This window comes from Geotrypetes seraphini, chromosome 7 (assembly GCF_902459505.1).
Source record: "Geotrypetes seraphini chromosome 7, aGeoSer1.1, whole genome shotgun sequence".
In the NCBI taxonomy this organism is placed as follows: Eukaryota; Metazoa; Chordata; class Amphibia; order Gymnophiona; family Dermophiidae; genus Geotrypetes; species Geotrypetes seraphini.
In genome coordinates this window covers 52,310,916-52,334,591 of record NC_047090.1, presented here as the reverse complement: position 1 = coordinate 52,334,591, position 23,676 = coordinate 52,310,916, and the positions used below count along the sequence as shown (strand labels likewise).

Genomic DNA, 23,676 nt, shown 5'->3' with positions numbered 1-23,676 from the left:
GAAGGAGACAGGGACAGCGAGCCTCACCAGCCCCGAAGGCTGGCATCCTATGAAGTATCGGGCAGATTCAATGGGCCTTCAATAGCCATCACGAAGTTGTCAGCCCGGGGGATACTGTTTAAGAGCATTACATCACATTAAAGGTCCCCGATACTGAAGTCTCTTAAGTTTCTTCTTTATAGATTTTGCTTATGTAGTTTCTTTTATAGGCTTTTCACTTATAGCCCTTTTGAGTACCTGTGCACTTTTTCTTTTATTTACTCAATCATCTCTCTCTTTCTTCCTTAATTTATGAGTAGAGGTGTCCCCCTCTCCTCATATTGTTGCCGATTCTTTTGAACTTTCTGTTTCATATATGGCAGACACTTGGTTTTTCCCTATATCCTTGGTTACCACCATCCAGGAGGCAATGTTCAATGGAACACCTTGGCAGAGCAACTTAGGGCGAAGCCTCCAAAGTCCATGGTAGCCTTATGGCTAAAAATGAAACAGGGGAAACAAAATACAAACTCAGTAGCACAGAACCAGAGTGGAATTGTCCCAATCAGAATGGTGTCCACCAAAAAAAGTGTCCTTCAACTCATCTGATAAATTCAAATGCTTTTATTCATCCAAAGTCTCATAAATTCATCCAATGACTCAATGACCCGACATGCACATGTTTCGGCCTAACCGGCCTGCCTCAGGAGTCTTGTGAGTCTTCGTCGAGTGTATTAGAAAAACCATACAAAGTATAAAGATACACGCACCCTCTATACGCGGCCGCAGTGACTTTTACTGCTTTACAACTTCCAAAAGCCGCATTTAGAGGGCGCGTGTATCTTTATACTTTGTATGGTTTTTCTAATATACTCGTTGAAGACTCACAAGACTCCTGAGGCAGGCCGGTTAGGCCGAAACATGTTGGGTCATTGAGTCATTGGATGAATTTATGAGACTTTGGATGATAAAAGCATTTGAATTTATCAGATATGTTGAAGGACACTTTTTTTGGTGTGCACCATTCTGATTGGGACAATTCCACTCTGGTTCTGAGCCTTATGGCTAAGACATCTCGTTGGGGTGCCCAGCGAGAAAGCTAGGTCTGCTAAAGAGGATGCATGAGCTCCCTCATCCAAGGAATCACCTCCGGCGGGCCACCAAGAATCCCAGAACCTGTAGGTAAGTCATGAGCCTAAGGTGTGTCTGGCGTTTCTTATTTTTATTTTAAGAACTCCAAAATCCACGAACACAGCTTCTATCTCTTAGCCTCAGACAGGCATACACAGTGCCGCCAAATCAAACAGCACCCCCCAGCAATCCAGTAACTGTGGGCAACAGATGACTTTTGCTGAAGATGAAGTTGACAAACCAGCCCAGGTCCTTCAGAACCTGGAACAACTGTGCCATTGTAGCACATCCTGCTTCTAATAAGGGCGCTCTGAGCAACCAGTTGTCCAGATATGGGTGAACTTGCAACCTCATCCTCCTCCAATGAGCTGCCCCAACCACCAGCAATGGTGAAGGCCTGGGGCGTTATCATCGGACCACATGGCAGAGATGAAAATTGATAACGCCGATCGCACACATGAAACTTCAGAAAGTAGCGGTGAGCTGGAAAAAATAGGAATCTGAAAATACACCTCTGTAAAATCCAGGGAGGCTAGAAACTTCCCCGGAGCCACTGCTACAAAGATGGATTTCACAGCCTCCATCCGGAACTGAGTAAGCTTGAAAGCCACCTGCAGTGACATTAGATCCAGAAGAGATCTCCAATCTACTAATCCATTCATTAGAACGATCAAGTATACAGAGTATCTGCTTGAGCCCGAAAGAGTGCTTGGCACCAGCTCTATCACTTGAATATGCAGGAAACGCTGAACAGTAGCCTGGACTATGCGCACTGTGTCCTGGTAGGAGAAGCCACAAACTAATCTAACATGGGTTAGACAAATTTCAGCTTCTAACCTGACCGAAGAAATTCCAAAACCTACTGGTCTACCTCAATGTCCATCCAAGATCCAACCCCCTATCCGCAGGGGGGTCCTCAGCTTTTTTTTTTTTTCTATTTCTTTTCTATGGGCAGGTCAGGCAGAGGCAGGCTGAGAGCGCCTGTATTCAGCAAACCAACCCATGAAACCCTGAAAGGATCTCCATGACGAGAATGGAAAATGTGGGCTGTAGGCACAAAAAAATCTTTCAGCAGCTCCAAAAAGGGAGGGGGAGGGGGCACTATACCATCCGACAGTGCTTGTGGATGACGATCCATCACTGAAGTCAAGAGGGCATCCTGCTAATTGCTCAACAGCATCTGCTCCTTGAAAGGCAGCCGGGCTAAAGTTGCCATGGAGGATATATCAGCAGCCTACTGCTGAACGCAAAGCTTTCGGCAGGGCTGACAGAATACTTGAAAGCCAGCCCTCTCAATATAAGTAATAGAACCATCCTTCATGAATTCCATCCCAGCCATCAGAAGTTGATAAGATGGCTCTACTACTTCAGTCCCTAGCCTACATAGCAAGCTAGGCAGGCGCAGTACCGAGGATATCGCCACAGCAGCTTTAACTCCTAAATTAGCAGAGAAAAACCAAACAAACAACTGTCACTAAGCAGTGATGTGCATTGGGTTACCCGGGAGCCCTGGGAATCACCTAGGGTCACCCCAGCAGCTGCTGTCACTCCCGCGCCAGAAGATACCAGCGGGAGATAGCGCTAGCATTCCAGAAAAGACCATCTGGAGAGTCAAACTGTTCTGTAATTATGAGACTGAAATCCAGATGCCACGGGAAGGACTCACACTGCACGTGCACGCTGCCAAGCTAGGGAGAAGAAGTAACAAGAAATAAAAGAAGGTGGTTTAGCATCCAAGCTCAATCCCTGCAAAGACTGCACAATCAGATCAAGCAGCACCACAGTTAAACAAGAGCACCAGTCTGATCAGCACATGGATTCGGAGCCCCCAAGTGATCCAGAAGTCAAATTCAGATCATCCAATCTGAGCAGTGCAGCCCATGCAACCAAATGGTCATTGAGGACTGGATTCGCCACTGGCACCCCCCTGAACTGGCTGCGAAGAAGGAACAGATGGATTTGGTGCAGGCGCTGAAATTCCTGAGTAAGAAATGTCAGGCAGAGAGTGCGCAGTGAGAACAGAACAGCCAGCTGCCGGATCCCTGGCTTGAAACTCAGTGCACAAAAATTTCACACACTCGAGAAGGTATCTGGACCCTGGGGCATAGAGTCACCCTCAGATGACTGAAACTTGTGCACTTTATGCTGCGGAGGGTCTGTCTCGCGGCTGGCCAGCACCGTTGAATCAAGCCCTGAAAGCAAAAATGGCCACCCCAAGGGCTAACTGAGTGTGTAATCACCTGCTTCTGTGAGGGGGGAGGCTGAACCAGTAGTTACTGCCTCCCCAGACCATACCACACAAAGCATGGCGCAAAAATGCTCAAACAGCGGCAAATTTGGCATGAATCCAAGCGAGGAGACCCTCAGGACCCCATTCCAGCAGTTTTCCTGGAAAAAAAATCTGAATTTTAAAGAAGCAGGGGAAGGTTGAATAAAAGATCGCTGAAAATCCAAGATGGCCACTGGACCCAATCGCACCAAAAACGACACTCCCCTAAATTTAAAAATTATTAAAATACCATTTTTGAGGTGGGGGAACACAAAGGATCACTGGAAAATACTCAAAACCCCTCAAAATTAAGTTTTAGAAATCGCTGTTGGAGCCTGCCAGCTCCTCTCATTCACAAACACTGGTCACAAACTGCAGCTGCTCTCTAGCCTGATTAAGAGCCAAAGTGAGAATTCACAGCAACACTGCTGGAAAAGCTGTCCTCAAGCTGATCTTCAGGCTGTCAGACTCCACTGGCTGACAATGCCTCCATCCCTGCAGACCACCGACTGCACACGGAATAGGTGAAGGTGCGAAAACGCAGCCTGCACGCTGTGGAAAACCGCTGAGCTCCCTAAGTGTGCTGAACAATCTGTGCTTGACCCCCCACTTAACAGGGAGTGAGATAAGGTCAGGGACGGCCCTGACATCCAAGGAAGACTAGCAGACTGGCTGACAAGTACCCAATCATGGATCGGCCTGTCAGCTACAGACCGAAGTCTGTGAATTCTCAAGCAGGCAGCACTTCAGATGTCTGTAGAACGCGAAAGAACGAAATTACGTCAAATTAAAATATAATAAATTGGTGAAAGCAGAACTAGCATACTGCAACTACATGCAGTAGAGAAGTACTGATGCGAGGAGCTCAGCTAGCTTGTGATGTACCCTAGAGCCAGAGTGAAAAACTTCCCTTTTGCAACCCAAGCGAGTAAGAGAAAATAACCCTATGGTCTAGAACAGTGGTTCCCAACCCTGTCCTGGAGGAACACCAGGCCAATTGGGTTTTCAGGCTAGCCCTAATGAATATGCATGAAGCAAATTTGCATGCCTATCACTTCCATCATATGCAAATCTCTCTCATGCATATTCATTAGGGCTAGCCTGAAAACCCGATTGGCCTGGTGTTCCTCCAGGACAGGGTTGGGAATCACTGGTCTAGAACACAGTTCTTCAACCGCCGGTCCGCGGACCGGTGCCAGTCCGCAGAAAATTCCTGCCAGTCCACACAGGACCGGCAAGATCAACATCTTCAAATTTCCTGCCAGTCCGCACAGGACCGCAAGATCGAGAGCGCAGGGCCGGAGATATAATGGGGAAACTCAGACTGTGCTTTCTTCCCTCCCAGCGGCTCTCCTTACAAGTGCAGCGATTCAGGAAGGAAGCCTTGGAGCTTTTGCTGAGTCGGGCCGCCTCTAATGATGCAACTTCCGCTTTCCTCAGAGGCGGTGCGACCCAACAAAGGACCCGAGGCTGCCTTACTGAATTGCAGCGCTGGCAAGTAAGGAGAGTTGCTGGGAGGGGAGAAAGCTGCTGGGCATGGTGAAAAAAAAAAAAAAAAAAAGGGACAGCTGTTACTGGACTTGGAGAGGGAGGAGAGATGCTGCTGGGAGGGGAGGAGGGAAAGGAGTGGGAAGCTGCTGGGCATGGTGAAAAGGGATAGCAGTTCCATAAGCAAGCTAAGAAACCAACCAGAGGAGGTGGGTGGGTTGTGAGAATATCTGCCTGCTGTTCTTGGATAATAACAGTTTATATACCGCAGGACTGTGAAGTTCTATGCGGTTTACAATGGTTAAAAGTTGTTACAAATTAAGTAGAATTAACAAAGTTAGAAGCTAGTTATTATGGATAACACCAGTTAGGGTAAGTAACTGCTTTATCCCAGGACAAGCAGGCAACATATTCTCATAAGTGGGACTTCATAGCTTACTAGAATGGGATGGAAGGAGTGTTTACCATTAAGAAAATAAATTTTGTAATACTGCTTGGCCGAAGTGACCATCCCACAGACAGCAGTGAAATGTGAATGTATGAACTGAGGTCCAAGTAGCAGATTTATGGATCTCATGAATAGGAGTGGAATATATGAAAGCAACTGAAGCTGCCACAGCTTTGACTTTGTGTGCCGTTACACGATCCCCCAGTTACAGCCCAGCCTGAGAATAGCAGAAAGCAATACAGGCCGCCAATAGTTCTCTTGGATACTGGCCATCCCAATTTGTTAGGATCAAAGGAGATGAACAGTCGAGAAGATGTATGTGGCTTAGTTCACTGTAAGTAATGCCAAGCCTCATTTGCAGTCCACAGTATGAAGAGCCATTTCTCCAGGGTGAGAAGGAGGCTTGAGAAAGAAAACTGGAAGCACAATCGATTGAGATGAAATTCAGTGACTACCTTTGTGAGGAACTTTGGATGGGTGCAAAGTAGAGAATGACAGGGGGAAAATTTTGACCCCCCTCTCCGCCCCGTCCCTGCAATCTCAGTTCCCGTCCCCGCAAACCATCTGATCCCATCCACACAAGCATCAAATAGTTTTATACTGAACTTATTAAAGTATAAAAAGGAACAATATTCTGTACAATTGTCATTTTATAAATCAGAGTTCTGTTTGCTGAATTAGAGGAAGAGATCTTCCGCTGGCGTGGCTTTGTTTATAAAAGTTTAATCGACATAGCTACAATTCTACTTTATCCTAAAGCAAAAAAAAAAAGAAAATTTTTTTCTACCTTTGTCGTCTGGTTTCTGCTTTCCTTATCTTCTCATCATTCTCTTCCTTCCATCCAATGTCTGCCTTCTCTCTGCCTCTTACATACGGCATCTGCTCTATTTCTATGCCTCTACCAGAAACTGTCTGCCTCTCCCTTCCATCTCTCTCTCTCTCCCCCCCTTGTTCTAGCACCCATCTTCTTCCCTCCGCTCCCCCCCCCCCATGGTCTGGCATCTGTCTTCTTCCCTTCCATCCCCTCTCCCAGGTAGTTTTTAGCATCTCTCTCCTCCCCTCCATCTCCCCAATCCTTTTTTCTTTATTCCCTCCTTCCATCCAGTATGTGCTCTCCTCTCGCTCTCCTCCCCACTTCATGCAATGTCTGTCCTCCCTCCCTTCAGTGGCTGCTCCCCACTTTCTTCCAGCGTGTTCACCTCTCTCTCTCCTACCCACTTCCATTCAACATTTGCTCACCACTCTCTCCTCCCCACTTCCATTCAACATTTGCTCACCACTCTCTCCTCCCCATTTCCCTTCAGCATCTGTTCCTCTCTCCACTTCCCTTCAGTGCCCTATGTGTGGTCCAGTAGCCTCCTCCTGATTGCCGCGGTCTGGGCATCTCCCTCCCTTCCCCTCACCTTCGCTGGCTCTTTTATGTTTCCTCTCTGAGTGTCCCAAGCTTTTTCACAAGTTGCACGCGCAGCTGGCTTGAAAAACTTCTCTGATGCAACTTCTTGTTTCCGCCTGGGTGGCTCATGTCAGAAGAGAAGTTTCAGGGCAGCTGCATGCATGACCTGTTAAAAGTCTCAGGCCGCTCAAAGAAAACTGAACATTGCCAGCAAAGGTGAGGGGAAGGGAGGGAAATACCTCAATGAGAGGCAGCGATGCCCGGACCACGGCAATCAGGAGTGAGGGGGATGCTGGACCATGTGATCATGACTTCGCAAGTGCTGCTGACCGGACGGGGTGAAAAATGAAGTAATGTATGCAAGATAACTGTGGGGAGAAGGCCTTGGAGCGGTGAATAGCTTTGTCTCTGTACCGGCGGCAACCAGTTTCTTTTCCTCCCCGTTCCGGCGGGTTACCTCTAGCTACCCGCAGCTAGCTGTGGGTATCAGTCACAGTGTCATTCTCTAGTACAAAGCACTGCTGTCATGGTGGAACACTGTAAAAGGTGAGTCCACCACCAGGGCATGAAGTTCACTCACTCGACGAGCAGAAGTAATGGAAATGTGAAATACTACTTTCCAAGTGAGATATTTGAGATGTGCTGAAGACATTGGCTCAAAGAGAGGCTTCATGAATCTAGAAAGAACATTAAGATCCCAAATCACTGGAGGTGGTTTGACATTGTAAAGTCATTTCATGAATCTGGAAACAAGAGGATGAGCAGTCAGAGGTTTACCATTGACTGGTCTATGAAAAGCATTGATAGCACTGAGATGAACTCTAACTGAAGTGGTTTTTAGACCAGAGTTAGATAAATGGAGAAGATAATCCAAAACTGAAGATACAGAAAAGGATGAAGCATCCTGATAATGAAGAGTATACCACGCAGAAAACAGAGTCCACTTCTGTTGCTAACACTGCTGTGTATAAGGTTTTCTAGATGCATCCAAAATAAGACGGACAGGATCAGAAATGTCAGTGTCAACTGATGCCATCCTGAGAGATACCAAGCTGTCAGGTGCAAGGACTGAAGATTGGGATATATAAGAGATCCTTGACTCTGTGTGAGAAGAGATGGAAAAATCTGCAAGGATATTGTCTCCTTGAGGTTGAGCTGAAGTAGAAGGGAGAACCACGGTTGTCTGGGCCATCGAGGGGCTATGAGGATCATGGTGGCTGATTCTTGTTTTGAGCTTGACAAGCATCTGGAGAATGAGGGGAACTGGTAGAAATGCATAAAGGAGTTTGTGCATCCAATCCAGGAGAAAAGCATCTGCTTCTAGATGTTGTGGAGAGTACTGTCTGGAGCAGAATTGAGGCAGCTTGTGATTTTGAGGGGACACAAACAGGTCCATCTGAGGAGTCCCCCAAAGAGAGAAAATCTTATGCAAGACTGTGGAGTTGAGTGTCCACTTGTGTGGTTGGAGAATCTGCTCAGTTTATTGGTGAGAGAATTCTTCTCTCCTTGAATATAGATCGCTTTAAGGAATATGTTATGAGTAATAGCCCAGTGCCAAATCTTCATGCCTCCTGACAAAGGAGAGAACCAGTTCCTCCTTGCTTGTGTATGTAATACATTGCCACCTGATTGTCCATGTGTATTAGAAGGACTTGATTGGTTATAATATATTGAGGTCTTGAGAGCATTATGAATGGTCCTGAGTTCCAAAAGAGTGTTGTGGAATTGTTGCTCTTGGGCAGACCAGTGACCCTGTGTATGAAGACTGTCCAGGTGAGCTCCCCAAAAATACTTGAACGAGTCTGTGGTCAGAACTTTCTGATGTGGAGGGATTTGAAATAAGAGCCCTTTAGAAAGACTTGATCCACCACTGCAGAGATTGATGAAGTTTCAAGTTTCATTAAAATTTTGATGTATCGCAATATCATAAATTCAAAGCAATTTACGATTAAAAACAGGGTCACAGTTACTAACTACACCAAACACACAAACATTACAGACTTATACATAGAGGAAGTAGGAAGAACTACAATAAGCATAGTAAAGTAAACAAAAAAGGTAAGTACAATGGGGAGGGGTAAGAGTTTTAAAAGTGTAATAATTAAAGTGAAGATGTGACAGTAATTTCCTGTGATAGTGGATCGAGAACTTGAGACCACTGAGATGCCTGAGACCACTGAGGTATCCTAAGATGAAGTCGTACAAAAGGGAGTAACATGGACCATGGATGCCATGTGGCCCATAAGGTCCATCTGCCTGGCCGAGATGTAAGGAAGGTGATAAATCTGAGTACAAAGCTGAATCAAATTTTCTTGTCTTTGCTGAAGGAGAAAGGCCCCGAGTTGAATGGTGTCTAGAAGGGCTCCTATGAATTGCAGAGTTTGAGAGGGCTGAAGATGAGAGTTGGGAAAACTGATTTGGAACCCCAACTGCTGAAGCAAAATTGTCTGTGTTGCTGCAAGCACACCTTGAGGAGTGGTATCTTTTATCATCGAGATAAGGAAAAACCTGAAGACCTTGAGCCTGTAAAGCTGCTGCCACTACTACCAGGCACTTGGTGAATACTCTGGGTGAAAATGCAAGGACGAATGGTAGAACCTTATATTGAAAATGTTGATGGGCTATTTGAAATCTGAGGAATTTCCTGTGGGCAGAATGAATTGGAATGCTTCTTTTAGATCCTGAGCACATAGCCAATCGTTCTGATCTAAGAGGGGATATAAAGTTGCCAAGGCAACATGCAATACTTTCTTTACTAAAAATTTGTTGAGGCCCCCGAGGTCTAAAATTGGACGTAGACCTCCTGCCTTCTTTTTGACAAGAAAATATCAAGAGTAAAAATCCTGACTCCTCTGAGCAGAAGGAACAGTTTCTATCCTATCTCCCAAAGAAGCAGAGATTCTATCTCCTGAAGAAGCAGAGATTCTATCTCTCGAAGAAGCATGGATGTCTGCTGAGGGTTGAAATAGGACTCTCTTGGAGAATGATCTGGAGGTGCAGCAATGAAATGAAGAAAGTAACCCTCCCGAATGACTTTTAGAACCCAGAGATCTATTATCAGCTCCCAATGTGGATGGTATAATTGGAGTTGACCTCCGTTTGGCTGAGGAAGAGGCTGAGAGAGAGGAACAGCAGTTATGCATTCCATGAGTCCATCAAAAAGACTGAGCAGGCTTTTGAGGAGCTGCTGGTTGAGACTTCTGAAGATACTGTTGCTTTTGCTTGTTTTGCCGAGGTGGATGAGAGCGCAGATTTGGCAGGAAAATCCCTCTGGCCCGAAGGCGGCTTAGATGACTGAACATAAGAATAGCCTTACTGGGTCAGACCAATGATCCATCAAGCCCAGTAGCCCGTTCTCATGATGGCCAATCCAGGTCACTAGTACCTGTCCAAAACCCAATGTGTAGCAATATTCCATTATACCAATACAGGGCAAGCAGTGGCTTCCCCCATGTCTTTCTCAATAATGGACTATGGACTTTTCCTCCAGGAACTTGTCCAAACCTTTCTTAAAACCAGCTACGCTATCCGCTCTTACCATATCCTCTGGCAACACATTCAAGAGCTTAACTTTTCTCTGAGTGAAAAAAAATTTCTTCCTATTGGTTTTAAAAGTATTTCCTTGTAACTTCATCGAGTGTCCCCTAGTCTTTGTAATTTTTGACAAGAGTGAAAAAAATCGATCCACTTGTACCCATTCTACTCTACTCAGGATTTTGTAGACTTCAATCATATCTCCCCTCAGCCATCTCTTGGTTTTAACCAAAGCATTCCAATTCTTTTCATGATCAGTGAGTTTTTGTGTTGCCACCTCAATGGAGTCACCATAAAGCTCTTCTCCCAAACAAGGAATATTAGCTAATCTGTCTTGTAGTGACCAAAGATCAAAGTGGTGTACAATTTAAAAAAAAAACCCCAAAACCCTAAACATTCAATGCTGGCAATAATACACAAAGCAAGAGAAAGAGGCAAGCAGAACAAAATAATTCCAATAGACAATGGAGTAAGAATACATGAGGTTGTTCTGTGCCTTAAATAGGCCTGAGGAGGGTAGCTCATTAACCTGGACAGGTAGATTTTGGTGAAATGAGCAAACATGAAATAAAAAAATTCAGCCATTACACTTTCTCACATTGCACAGGATTCACTAGTTAGAAAAACCTGTTGATAGATAGGGCCTAATCCAAGAGCAGGTGAGAATGTGTTATTAATGGCTGTAAATAAATATATGAAACTAGAAAATATTGGATAAGCCAGAATATTAATAATCAGAGAAGCAAAAGATAGAACCTTAACACACTGATTTTATACATGTGTTATGTGCTTGAAGGTACAGGAAGGCAGGCTAGAACATTAGTGTAATTGATAAGCATCATAGCAAATTTATCCCAGATGGCAAAGCTTAAGTTTCATAAGGTTTCTTTGTTCAGATGTGTGTCCAGCCTGGTCTAGAGAGGTCCTCAGGGAAGTTATGGCAGACAGGAGTTGGCCTCTGACCTGGTTGCCTTACATTCCAAGGGGCCCTGATTTTGCAGTGAGAAAGACTAATCGCATGCACATGTGTATCATTTTATAGATCCAGAATTAAGTTTTAGTAAGTCAGTAAGTCATTAAAACTATACAATAGGAATTTATTTATGTAGCTATAGGTAACAAGTGTAGATTAGAATACATTTTACATTGAATTCATATATTTGAAATCTGAAGAAATTCTGAGAGGACTACATCTGGAATTTAACCTCTGACCTTAAGCAACTTTTTCTACTCTGTGGAACTCTGATGGGAGGGGGGAGTAATCACTCCTTCTCCTCTAGTTTCAGCTAGACAACGGGACATGAATTTCTTAGCACAGAGATGCAGGTTGATTGTAACAGGAAGGGATTTAAAAGCTGTATGTGTGCATTAGTTTTGTGAGTACAGTGGTACCTCGGTTTACAAGTGCAATGGCTTGCGAGTGTTTTGCAAGACGAGCAAAACATTCACAAAATCGGTGTCTCGGAAACCGAGCTTGCCTCGATTTGCGAGCGGTGCCCCCTGCGATCTGGCACCCTCCCCCCCGCGATCTGGCATCCCCCCGCTCACGTCACATCCCCTGTCGCGATCTTAAATCCCCCAGCACCCACCCGAACACGCTGCTTACCCCCATCTGGCCACTGGCTCCGGCACCAACGTACAGGACATGCCAATGCCCGAAGATCTCCGTCTTCTTCTTTGCTGGACCTTGAGCATCTGCGCATGCTCAAGGCCTTTGAGTTCACGCTCTCTCCGAGATTATAGATTATAGAAGCCTGTGCCACCTTGTTAAAGATGTTTGTCAAATCAGCACTTTCATTTAACTAGAATTACATTACATTACATTAGAGATTTCTATTCCGCCTGTGCCTTGCGGTTCTAAGCAGATTACAAAATTGGAAGAAAACTGGACATTTCCAGGAAATTTACATATCTAATATAATAAAACGATAGGCCGCACATGCGCAGTTCCATCGCGTGGGTCCATTTTCCGTGAGATGTACAGCATCTCCGGCCCGTGCTGTTTTTTGATCTGCCCTGCTCCTTGCCTGAAGTCCTCTCTCCTCCCCCGAGGCTGATATCGGACGCGGCGGCTGTCTCCCCCGAGGTGGATGATCTTATGGGAATCAATGTTCTTCGCTCTGCCCTGCTCCTTGCCTTACTATATTTTTAAGTTGAAAGACGAGGCAGCGGCTCCTCTCAGGATCCCCACCTGCGTCGGAAGTCCAATGCAGTCGGGGATCTTGAGAGGAGCCGCCGCCGCCGTGTCTTTCAACTTAAAAATATACTAAGGCAAGGAGCAGGGCAGAACGATCTTCAAATGGCGGCAACTCGATCTCCGTTCCTCCGGGGGGGGGGGGGGGGGGGTCTGGGAGGAGAGGGATCGCGGCCACACCGAGGATCCCAGCAACTTTCCGCTGTCCGGGACCCGACTTATTTGCCGCCCCCCCCCCCTCTTCCCTTATCACGGGCCCGACCGGCAATTTAAGCAGTGTGTCAGCACTCTTCACACGCTGCTTCGGGCCCTTCTACTGCCCTGATTTACTCTGGCACGTCCGGAGCAAATCAGGGCAGTAGAAGGGCCCGAAGCAGCGTGTGAAGAGTGCTGACACGCTGCTTAAATCGCCATGTGTAGTCGGGCCCGCGGGAAGGGAAGGGCGACAAAGGACTCGGGCCCGCGTTTGTAGTCGCGACTGTGGGAAGGGAAAGAGGGTAGAGGAAACGCTAATGCAGGCACAGGGAACTGGTGTGGGGGGAGGGAATGCAGCTTTGCACAGACAGACAGAGGGAGGAAGGGAGACAGAAAGACAAGAAGAAAGACACAGGGGCAGGTGCGGGACAACGGGAGTCGCGTCAGGAGGGGTGCGGGATGCTGCAGAGGGAACTTTTCCAATGGGTGCAACTGGGCGGCTGTCGGGAGCCTCTGATCACGGGCAGAGCAAGGTAAGTGTATCATAGGGATAAGAAGGAGGAGGGGGGGAGAAAAAGGAAGGGATGCCTACTGCTGGACAGGGGGAGAAGGAAAGAGGTGCTGATGGACGGGGGGGGGGGGGTGAAGAAAAAGGAACGGAGGCCTAATGTTGGACAGGGGGAGAAGGAAGGTGCTGCTGGACAGGGGGGAGGTAAAACAAAGGGAGAAGGGCTGCTGCTGCATAAGGAGACCTGTGAAGGGGTGGTGGTGGACACAGGGGAGGTATAAGGAAGGGAGAATGGACAGGGGGAGCAGGCAAGGGGTGGTGATGGACAGCCAAGGAAAAAGAAAGACAGAAAGAAAGAAAGCGGCTAAGGAGAGAGAGAGAGAGAGAGAAAGAAATAAAGAGAGACACACACATATATTCTAGCACCCGTTAATGTAACGGGCTATAAGACTAGTCAGGTATATATCAAGTTTACATTTCAGGTAAGAATAGCAATACATTCGTAAAATAAGATCTTCAGCTACATGTAATAATTTTATCATCCATAATTTCAGGCAAATGACATACACACACTGTTAGAGAATTTCTCATCTGTTGCAAAAAAATAAAGGAGCTTGAGTATATCTTGGGCTTCTGATTTCTGTTTTAACCTATAAAACATCCGGATGCAAAATAAAAGATGCTTATTTATTTATTTTGATTTCTATCCCGTTCTCCCAGAAGCTCAGAACGGGTTACACTGGAAAGATACCATCTCCCATGGTACTCTGACCTTCGCATGGTATATCTTGTATCCTCCATTCAGTTATTGTGCCTTTCCTACACCAAAGACTTTTATATTAAAACGCTAGTCTTTAAGCCCGTTACATTAACGGATGCTAGAATATATGTCTGCCTTTCTTTCTTTCTGTCTCTCTCCCTGCCCCTGTGTCTTTCTTCCTTTCTTTCTGTCTCCCTCCCTACTTCCCTGTGCAGAAGCCGAAGCAGCATTCCCTCCCTCCTACTTCCCTGTGCAGAAGCCGAAACAGCATTCCCTCCCCCTCCATGTCCTTGTGCAGCAGCATTTATTCCCTTCCACCCCCCACTTCCCTGTGCAGCAGCCACAGCATTCCCTCTCCCTCCATTTCCCTGTGCAACAGCAGGATTTCTCCATCCTCCCTACACTTCCCGCAGTCTGGCCGGCTCCCTTGCCAGAGTTATTTTTAAGTTTAAAGGTGCCGCGGTGGCTCCTCTAACGATCCCCTGCATCGGAAGTGTTCTCTGATCCAGGTGCGGCTCGTGAGAGGAGCCACAGCGGCACCTGTAAACTGAAAAATAACTGGCAAGGGAGCTGGCCAACTGGCAGTTCAATGAGAGCCACAGCTTCAAAACGGAGCCCTCTGTCGGACACTCTCCTGCCGGTCCTCTAAGCCGACCGCCATTGACAGAGCTGCACGCTCATTCACCTCCAGCCACCGCACGCGCCTCCAGCTAGTGCAGGCGCCGTGAGGACTGGCACAGAAGCACACCTCACGGCGCCAGGAATCACGAACTTTCAACAGCGCATGCGCGCTCTAGGGTTTTATTATTATAGATTCATTTAGGTAGGCAGCCTCATAGTATACTTTTTAAAATTTGTTTATACCTGTTCTGTAGATTCATTTAAGGTTCTGTCATGATCCCCTGCAACAACAGTCCAGTAAGAGGGATCTTTTCCTCTGGCAATGAACAGAAAAAAATTATACTATAGAAACTCAGTTTAATTTAACAGTATTAACCAGATTATATAAAGAAGTAAAAGCAAGTCTAGTATCTAAGCGTTAGATGCACAACCCTAACAGCAGTAACATGGGAAGCAGCCTCATGTCACTGCTGTTAGGGTTTCTGGGTTTGTTTGTTTTTTAATGGCACAGATGGCCACTCCCTCCTGCCACAGGATGCACCCCCAAACTGAAAAAATTGTAGGAAGGATGCCGACTCCCTCCTGCCACCGGAGGTCCCCCTTCCCCTGGTACCTTTTAAATTGGGAGCAGGAGGGGTGCTCAGTCCCTCCCACTCCTCAGAGGTTGCTGTCTGCATTGTGGGCATTAGACCCCTCTCCAGTGCATCATGTGATGCACTTGGAGGGGCCCGATTGGCTCAGATGCCTCAGGACTCTCCCCTTAGGCAGGGTCTTAGGCATCTGAGCCAATCAGGCCTCTTCCTGTGCACTACATAATGCATTGGAGAGGGGCTTAAGGCTTGCATTGCAGCCAGCAGTCTCAGAGGAATGGGAGAAACTGAGCACCTCTCCTGCTCTCAACTTAAAAGATACTGAGGAAGGGGGGGAGGGTTGAGGGGGTCCTCCAGTGGCAGGAGGGAGTGCCATTTTTCAGTTTAGGGGAGGGGGAAGTGCTTAGTCAAGGGTCATTGGGGAGGGCCTGCGGTGGGGGTCTTTCTCCATGGGGGGGATGACAAGATATTTTGCACATATAATACATACAAAATATCTGTGCCATGAAAAAAAACACACCAATAACAATTGTCCCAGACGGTAAATAGCAATAACAATTGTAGGTTTCACTCTATTCCATTTTGGAAGTGGTGGGTTACAAGTTTGTACATTCTCTATGGGGCTAAAGGCCACATTTAAGAACTTTAACAAAAAATTTTTGTTTGATGTAACCTCAGTGCACAAGTAAAAGCTATCTGTCTCGGGGAACCCGAGAATCTGGCTTATACAATGTGTACAGGGCTATTTCTCAATCCACTTTAGCACCATCATAGGCATATATCTAGTGCTTTAAAATAATCGTGAACCCACTTCAAAAGTGTTTCTGTGATAAATTTTCAACTATATAATGCAAAATTGAAATCCACCAAACCAAAAAGGTGCTCAAAAATTGAGATGTAGCTCAAAATTTAAGAAGAAAGGTGAGAAAGAGGGCAAGATTTGAGTGGACAGAGAAGAACAATGGACAGAAAAAAAAAAGTTAGGAAAACTGAAAGGGAAAAATCAATATGTTGGAGACAGGCATAAGAAGGGAATAGAACAAGAGAGAGGAGGAGTAAAAATGGACAGCAGACACTGGAAAGAAAATTAGTAGAAGCTAGACAAAAAGCAGAAACAGAAACTGGGACCAAGATGATGAAAAAACAAAATGTCCAGACAAGGTAGAACAAATTGTTTGATTTCAAATTTATTAACTGGAAAATGTTAGCTTTGGGATGTGTGCATCACAATTATTTTTGTATTGTGTTCAGTGGCATAGTCATACAGCTGATTTGGGGGAGAGACTAGAGCCTAAAATTAGTGGATGGGCACCAAAGTTTTTCCTGGCCCGAGTGCAATATATAAATATTTGAGCTAGTGAGGATTCCCAAGCCCTGCCAACTGAAGACATCTTTCTCCAGTCCAGCAACCAGAAAGCTCCAAGCTTTGCAGCTAATGGCAATATCCTCAAGCTGCCACTGCTTTCATGCATACATGAAAGCCAAGAAGTGGCAGGGAGGAGGGAAGACAGTAGCAATAGCTCTGCAATATTGCTGCCAGCTGCAGATCTTGGAAAGTTCTGGTCATTGGATCCGAGGGGGGGGGATGTTGGCATCAGTTGGTAAGGTTTGGGAATCCCCACCAGCTACAGCAAGGGAGATGTTCATTTTGAGGGAGCCTAAGCTCAAAGTGGGAGATCCAGCCCCCTCTCATGGTTATGCCACTGATTGTGCGCAAGACGAAGAACAATACTTGATGAGTTTAACTTTTTGGGATTTCCAATTCAGCTTTGGTATTCATATTTCTATTTCTAATTTGTGATCCATTGTTCTATATTTGATAATGGTCTGTCTGTTTTGTGTGTGAATAAGTCATTTAAAGGTGGGTAGGGAAATTGAGAGACAGGTAGGTAGAAGAGAGGCCCCCTTCCTTTATTTCTGCACTTGGCTCCAGCAGGTCTAAAACCAGCCCTGGCCATAGATAGGATTACTATATGCATTGACACCAGCTCTGTGGGTGATGTAGGTGTCAGAGCATCCTCATATTCTTTCCAGCACTGCCCAGACCTCAGAGCTGAAATCTTCCTGTTGTAAAACTGCAGGGGAAAGCAAAATTAAGTCTAAATCTCTGAAGCTATTTTTCTCACCTCCCCCTGCAGCCTATTGGTCAGATATTCCTCAACTAGCCAATAGGCTGCAAAGGAGCAAGACCAGTAGCTTAGGAGACACTATAGGTCAGACACTCCTTAACCAATCAATAGGTTACAGGGTAAAGCAGGAAAGAAGGTTGATGTTTCCTAAGCTACTGGTCCTGACTCCTTATGCAGGTATTGGCTGGTTAAGGAATGGCTGAGCAATGGGTTCATAGCAGGGAAAAGGAGAGAGTAGCAGTGTAGGTCAGACAGGATTCTTGCCTTTTGTCTACCATAGAGAGGGAGAAATGCTAAGGGAAGCATTGGGAAAGGAATGAGTAATTGATAGAAAAACAGGGAAAGTAAAGACTAGCACAGGCATTGTACAAAGAGAGGTTGAGGTAATAGTTATGGACTGTGAAGGGGAGAACAGAGCTGAAGTAAATGCAAGCTGGGGGGAGGGGGTATGGGCTGTGATACAAAGAAGTGGGTGAGGGATGGACTGAATAAAGAGAAAGAAGAGAAAAGGAACAGAAGGATAAAGTTCTTCATGAGATACTCCTGAGAAAATGAAAAAGTGTCATGGGATAGGTGACCCAGGACAGAGAACAGAGGTCTCTGTGCTGACCGAGGCTATCCCCCAGCAGAAGACTTCGGTCTCCATACAGACAGATGAGGTTGGCCAGCTAGACGGAGACATCCTGCAGGAGCTGAGGAGCCTAAGGGAAGAGGTGAAGTGCCTGAGAAGCATCTGGGAAGATGAGGCCTTCATCGACGGAGTCATCCAGGAGCTGTCACAAATCACGGAGCAGGCGCAAGACAAGACCATCCTTGAGACACCCAAACCGACCAAACCTACAGCTTTGAAACCAACAATTGGGGTACAGGAAGAGGCTAGAGAGGCTGACTCCTGGCAGCTGGTAACCTCCTCTACGGGCAAGCACAGAAGACCTTCCTCTTCTTCTTCTTCATTTTCTTGCAAACAGGGTAGGTTCACATCGACCCCACAAATCACCTTGAGGAACAGATTCCAGCTTTTACAGGAAGGACCTGCCAACGAAGTACAGGAAGTTGTCCAACAGATGGCTCCGGTTCCGGGGGCAATGGATCAGATCCCCCTGAAGAAGCGCAGAGTGGTGGTTATTAGGGACTCCCTGCTGAGAGGCACCGAGGGACCAATTTGCAGACCAGATATGCAATCCAGAGATGTTTGTTGTCTACCAGGAGCCAGGAGGCGGGATGTGACCGCCTGCTTAGAACGACTTATCAAGCCCCAAGACCACTTCCCCATGCTTCTCATCTACCCCAGAGGAAATACCCGAAGATTTTGGAGCCCTGGGTGAGAAGCTGAGGCGGATGGGAGCGCAGGTGGTCTTCTCCTCGATCATTTCAGTGAGAGGTAAGGGGAAAGCCAGGGAATATCGTATCTAGAGGGCAAATGAGTGGCTACAAGGATGGTGCAAAGAGATGAACTTCGGGTTCCTGAACCATGGAGATGCACTACTAGGAATACAGGGACCAGACGGGCTCCACCTGACTAGAAGGGGTAAGAACGTCTTTGGACACAGACTAGCCCGCCTGCTTCGTAGGGCTTTAAACTAGGTAAGTTGGGGGAGGGTACCCACTCACATACTGGTGTGGTAAGTAGCCATCCTAGTGGGGCAAGTTGCCACTCCATTCCTGAGTCTAAGGTAAGTATACACATGGCAAACAGTACTGTAGGAACCACACTATTTAATATCTTCGTAAGGGACCTGGCTCAGGGGCTTTGAGGGAAAATTACATTATTCGCCGATGACGCCAAACTATGCAACATAGTAGGCAACATCACAGTGCCCGACTATATGACACAGCACCTACTCTTACTGGAGCATTGGTCCTCAACTTGGCAACTAAGTTTTAATGCTAAAAAGTGTAAGGTCATGCACCTTGGCAGCAGAAATCCATGTAGAACTTACACCCTAAATGGTCAGACCTTAGCAAGAACTGCACTAGAACGGGACTTGGGAGTGATCATTAGTGAAGACATGAAGGCTGCCAATCAAGTAGAGAAAGCTTTATTCAAGGCTAGACAAATGATGGGTTGTATCCGAAGAAGTTTTGTTAGCCAGAAGCCCGAAGTTATAATGCCGTTATACAGATCCATGGTGAGACCTCATCTAGAATATTTTGTACAATTCTGGAGACCATATTATCAAAAAGATGCGCGGAGAATTGAGTCGGTTCAGCGAATGGCCACCAGGATGGTCTCAGGACTCAAGGATCTCCCTTATGAGGAACAGCTGGGTAAGTTACAGCTGTACTCCCTCGAGGAACGTAGAGGGGAGACATGATCAAGACGTTCAAATATGTCACGGGCCGTATTGAGGTAGAAGAAGATATCTTTTTTCATAAAGGACCTACGGCGACAAGAGGACACCCGTTGAAACTCAGGGGTGGGAGATTTCATAGTGACACCAGGAAGTATTTCTTCACCGAAAGGGTGGTTGATCATTGGAATAGTCTTCCACTGCAGGTAGTTGAGGCCAGCAGTGTGCTGGATTTCAAGAGAAAATGGGATAAGCATGTGGGATCACTTCAAGGAAGAAATTAGGGGGTGGGTCATTAGAGTGGGCAGACTTTTTAGGCCATGGCCCTTTTCTGCCGTCATCTTCTATGTTTCTATGTTTAAAGTTCATTCGTGGATTAGGAATTGGCTATCTGATAAAAAACCGAGGATAGTGTTAAATGGTCATTTTTTTCAATGGAGGAGAGTAAACAGTTAAGTGCTGCAGGGGTCTGTACTAAGACCGGTGCTATTTAACTTATTTATAAATGATCTGGAAATTGGAACGAGTGAGGCGATTAAATTTGCAGATGACACTAAACCAGGGGTGTCAAAGTCCCTCCTCGAGGGCTGCAATCCAGTCAGGTTTTCAGGATTTCCCCAATAAATATGCATGAGATCTATTTGCATGCACTGCTTTCATTGTATGCTAATAGATCTCATGCATATTCATTGGGGAAATTCTGAAAACCCGACTGGATTGCGGCCCTCAAGAGGGACTTTGACACCCCTGCACTAAATGTTCAAAGTTGTTAAAATGCATTCGGATTGTGAAAAATTACAGGTGGTGGAGACAGACTGTGTCTGAATTTAAAAGGGCCTGGGTTAGGCACGTGGGATCTCTGAGAGAGAAAGACAATGGTCACTGCAGATGGGCAGACTGCGAATGGCCATTATCTGCCATCATGTTTCTATGACCTTAGGAAACTGGAAGACTAGGTGTTCAAATAGCAGATGAAATTTAATGTAAATGTAGAGAAATGCAAAGTGATGCACATTGGGAAGAATAACCTGAATCACAGTTACTGGATGCTAGGGTCCACCTAGCGGCAAAGAAAAGGGTCTGGATATCATCGTAGACAATACGATGAAACCTTCTGCCCAATGTGTGGTGGCGGTGGCCAAAAAAGCAAACAGGATGCTGGGAATTATTTAAAAAAGGGATGATTAACAAGACTAAGAATATTATAATGCCCCTGTATCGCTCCATGGTGCAACCTCATCTGACGTATTGCATTCAATTCTGGCTTCCTTATCTCAAGAAAGATATAGTGGCGCTAGAAAAGGTTCAAAGAAGAGTGATCAAGATGATAAAGGCGATGGAACTCCTTTCATATGAGGAAAGACAAATGGTTAGGGCTCTTCAGCTTGTAAAAGAGATGGCTGAATGGAGATATGATTGAAGTCTACAAAATCTGAGTTGAGTAGAACGGGTACAAGTGGATCGATTTTTCACTCCGTCAAAAATTACAAAGACTAGGAGACACTATGAAGTTAGTTACAGGGAAATACTTTTAAAACCAATAGGAGGAAATTTTTTTTTCAGAGAATAGTTAAGCTCTGGAACACATTGCCAAAGATTGTGGTAGAGCGGATAGTGTAGCTGGTTTTAAGAAAGGTTTGGCCAAGTTCCTGGAGGAAATGTCCATAGTCTGTTATTGAGAAAGACATGAGGGAAGTCACTGCTTGCCCTGGATTGGTAGCATGGAATATTGCTACTCCTCGGGTTGGCCAGGTACTAGTGACCTGGATTGGCCACCATGAGAACGGGCTACTGGGCTTGATGGACCATTGGTCTGACCCAGTAAGGCTATTCTTATGTTATGTCTCTTTTAAAACTTACTTTTGCTTGGCAGCTCTGATAGGAACTTTGCTCACCGATTGAACCAAGACTATACAAATAACTTTGTTCCCATTCCTCACAAAAATTAAAAATTATTATTCCGTATTACATTCCACAGGCATTAGAAATGATGGGGGCATTGGGCTATGTGAGCCTAAAGATAGTACAGCAGCTGTAGCAGGAAGAGTGGCAGGAGACCATCGACAGTATTGGGGATAGGGTAGAAGGGACATGCTGTCTCACAAACTGTGTTTCCTGGTTTGGCTCCCTTGCTTTCTTCTTGTTTAATGGCTGGAACCTTGCTCCCCTCTTTGCTCTTAGTAAAACTCTGCAACAACTTCCTAGGTCTCAATTCAGCTTCTTGAACTGGATGCTTGTTCCTTGATCACTGGAACAATATCCTGCAGGCAGCCCAGAACATAGTGGCTTAGTATGAGTGTGTGCTTCTATGCACTGGGTTGCTAGAATATATTCTCCCACCCAGCATGTAATCTTTGAGGTTTCAAACTGTGATTCTTGCTGGACTTCCAAAGCTTATTGTGAGTTTGTGGCAAAGAATCTGATGTGGACTCTGTAGGCAGAAGATGAACATTGGCCTGGAATGTGTGAGTGGCAGGGGAAGTTCATGCAAAGGGGTATGGGAAACTAGTCCCAGAAAAAAAGGAATGTGCCTAGAGCCAGGGAGAGCAGAGCAATGGAATGATCCAAGCCAGCGATCAATAGAGAGTCATAAGTTGAAGAGGAGTTAAATCTACAAACATAGAAAATGATGGCAGATAAAGGCCAAATGGCCCATCCAGTCTGCCCATCCATATTATCTACTATTCTCTTCACCTGCCTAAGTGATTTCATATGCCTGACTCATGCTTTCTTGAATTTAGACAGTCTGTCTCCATCAACTCTAGTGGGAGACTATTCCATGCATCTACCACCCTTTTGGTATAAAAGTATTTCCTTAGATTACTCCTGAGCTTATCACCTTTTAGTCTCGTACTATGCCCTCTCACTCTGGAGTTTCCTTTCAATTGAAAGAAAGACTCGCCTCAGGTGCATTTATGTTACATAGGTATTTAAAGGTCTATCATATCTTCCCTCTCCTGCCTTTCCTCTAAAGCAGGGGTAGGCAATCCCAGTCGTCAAGAGCTACAAGCAGGTCAGGTTTTCAGGTCATCCACAATGAATACGTAGAAGATGGATTTGCATACACTGCCTCCTTGAGATGCAAATCTGGTTTTCAGGTTATCCACAATAAATACATACGAGATGGATTTGCATGCACTGCCTCCTTGAGATGCAAATCTATCTCATGCATATTTATTGTGGATATCCTGAAAACCTGACCTGCTTGTGGCTCTCAAGGACTGGAATTGCCTACCTCTGCTCTAAAATATACATATTGAGATCTGTCCCCTTATGCCTTACAACGTAGACCATCAGCTATTTTAGTTGCCTTCCTCTGGACTGACTCCATCCTGTTTATATCTTTTTGAAGGTGTGGAATTCTAGTCCAGAACTGTACACCATATTCTAAATGAGGTCTCACTAGAATCTTATACAGGGGCATAAATACCTCCTTTTTCCTACTGGCTATTCCTCTCCCTAAGCACCCAAGCATCCTTTTAGCTTTTGCAATTGCCTGTTCAACTTGTTTGGCCGCCTTAATATTATCACATACGATCACACCCAAGTTCCACTCTTCAATGCACAAAAGTTCTTCACCACCTAAACTGTACCAGTTCTATAGGTTTCTGCAGCCCAAATGCATGATCTTGCATTTCTTAGCTACCAAATGTCAGGCCATTCTTCATGCTTCACTAGGTCCTTCCTCATGTTTTCTACACCATCAGGGGTTGTTCTGCACCATTTCATGTGAGCAGTTTCTTGTATGAGATGTAAACAGAGTGTGTTCTATGGACTCAAAACTCCCAGAGTGCTCGGCTGCTCCCAGTAGGCTTGGCTGCCACCTGAGGCTGGAGCCCGCCTTCTCTTCAGGCTTTGTGAGAGAACATAATCCATTTTATTAAAAAGCACATGGCTGTAGGGAACCTTAGGACTAACATTGTCCCCTCACCAGGTTTTCAGCCTCTAATTACAATATTCTAATATAGCTTAGGTTCAGTAACCAAGTCTGGAGCACAGTGTTACCCCTCACAAAGTATGTGGGTACATACCCAGCTTCCTTATGTATAGGATGTGCTGGTTGAATGTGAAGATTATGTAAACAACTGCCTTGAGATCAAAACCAAATGTTTATTCTTTAAGTTATTACAGAAGTTCGCACAAGAT

The 23,676-nt window shown here is 45.6% G+C and overlaps 1 protein-coding gene across 3 annotated transcripts in view; it reads right to left on the bottom strand.

Moving 5' to 3' along the window:
- The window catches only part of OVCH1 (ovochymase 1), a 413,341-nt gene that overhangs the window by 207,479 nt on the left and 182,186 nt on the right, over positions 1-23,676 (bottom strand). For all 3 annotated transcript variants that reach the window (XM_033953446.1, XM_033953447.1, XM_033953444.1), the window contains exon 17: positions 14,764-14,836. In XM_033953446.1, coding sequence (XP_033809337.1) covers positions 14,764-14,836 — 73 coding nt within the window. The remainder of the gene's footprint in view (positions 1-14,763; positions 14,837-23,676) is intronic.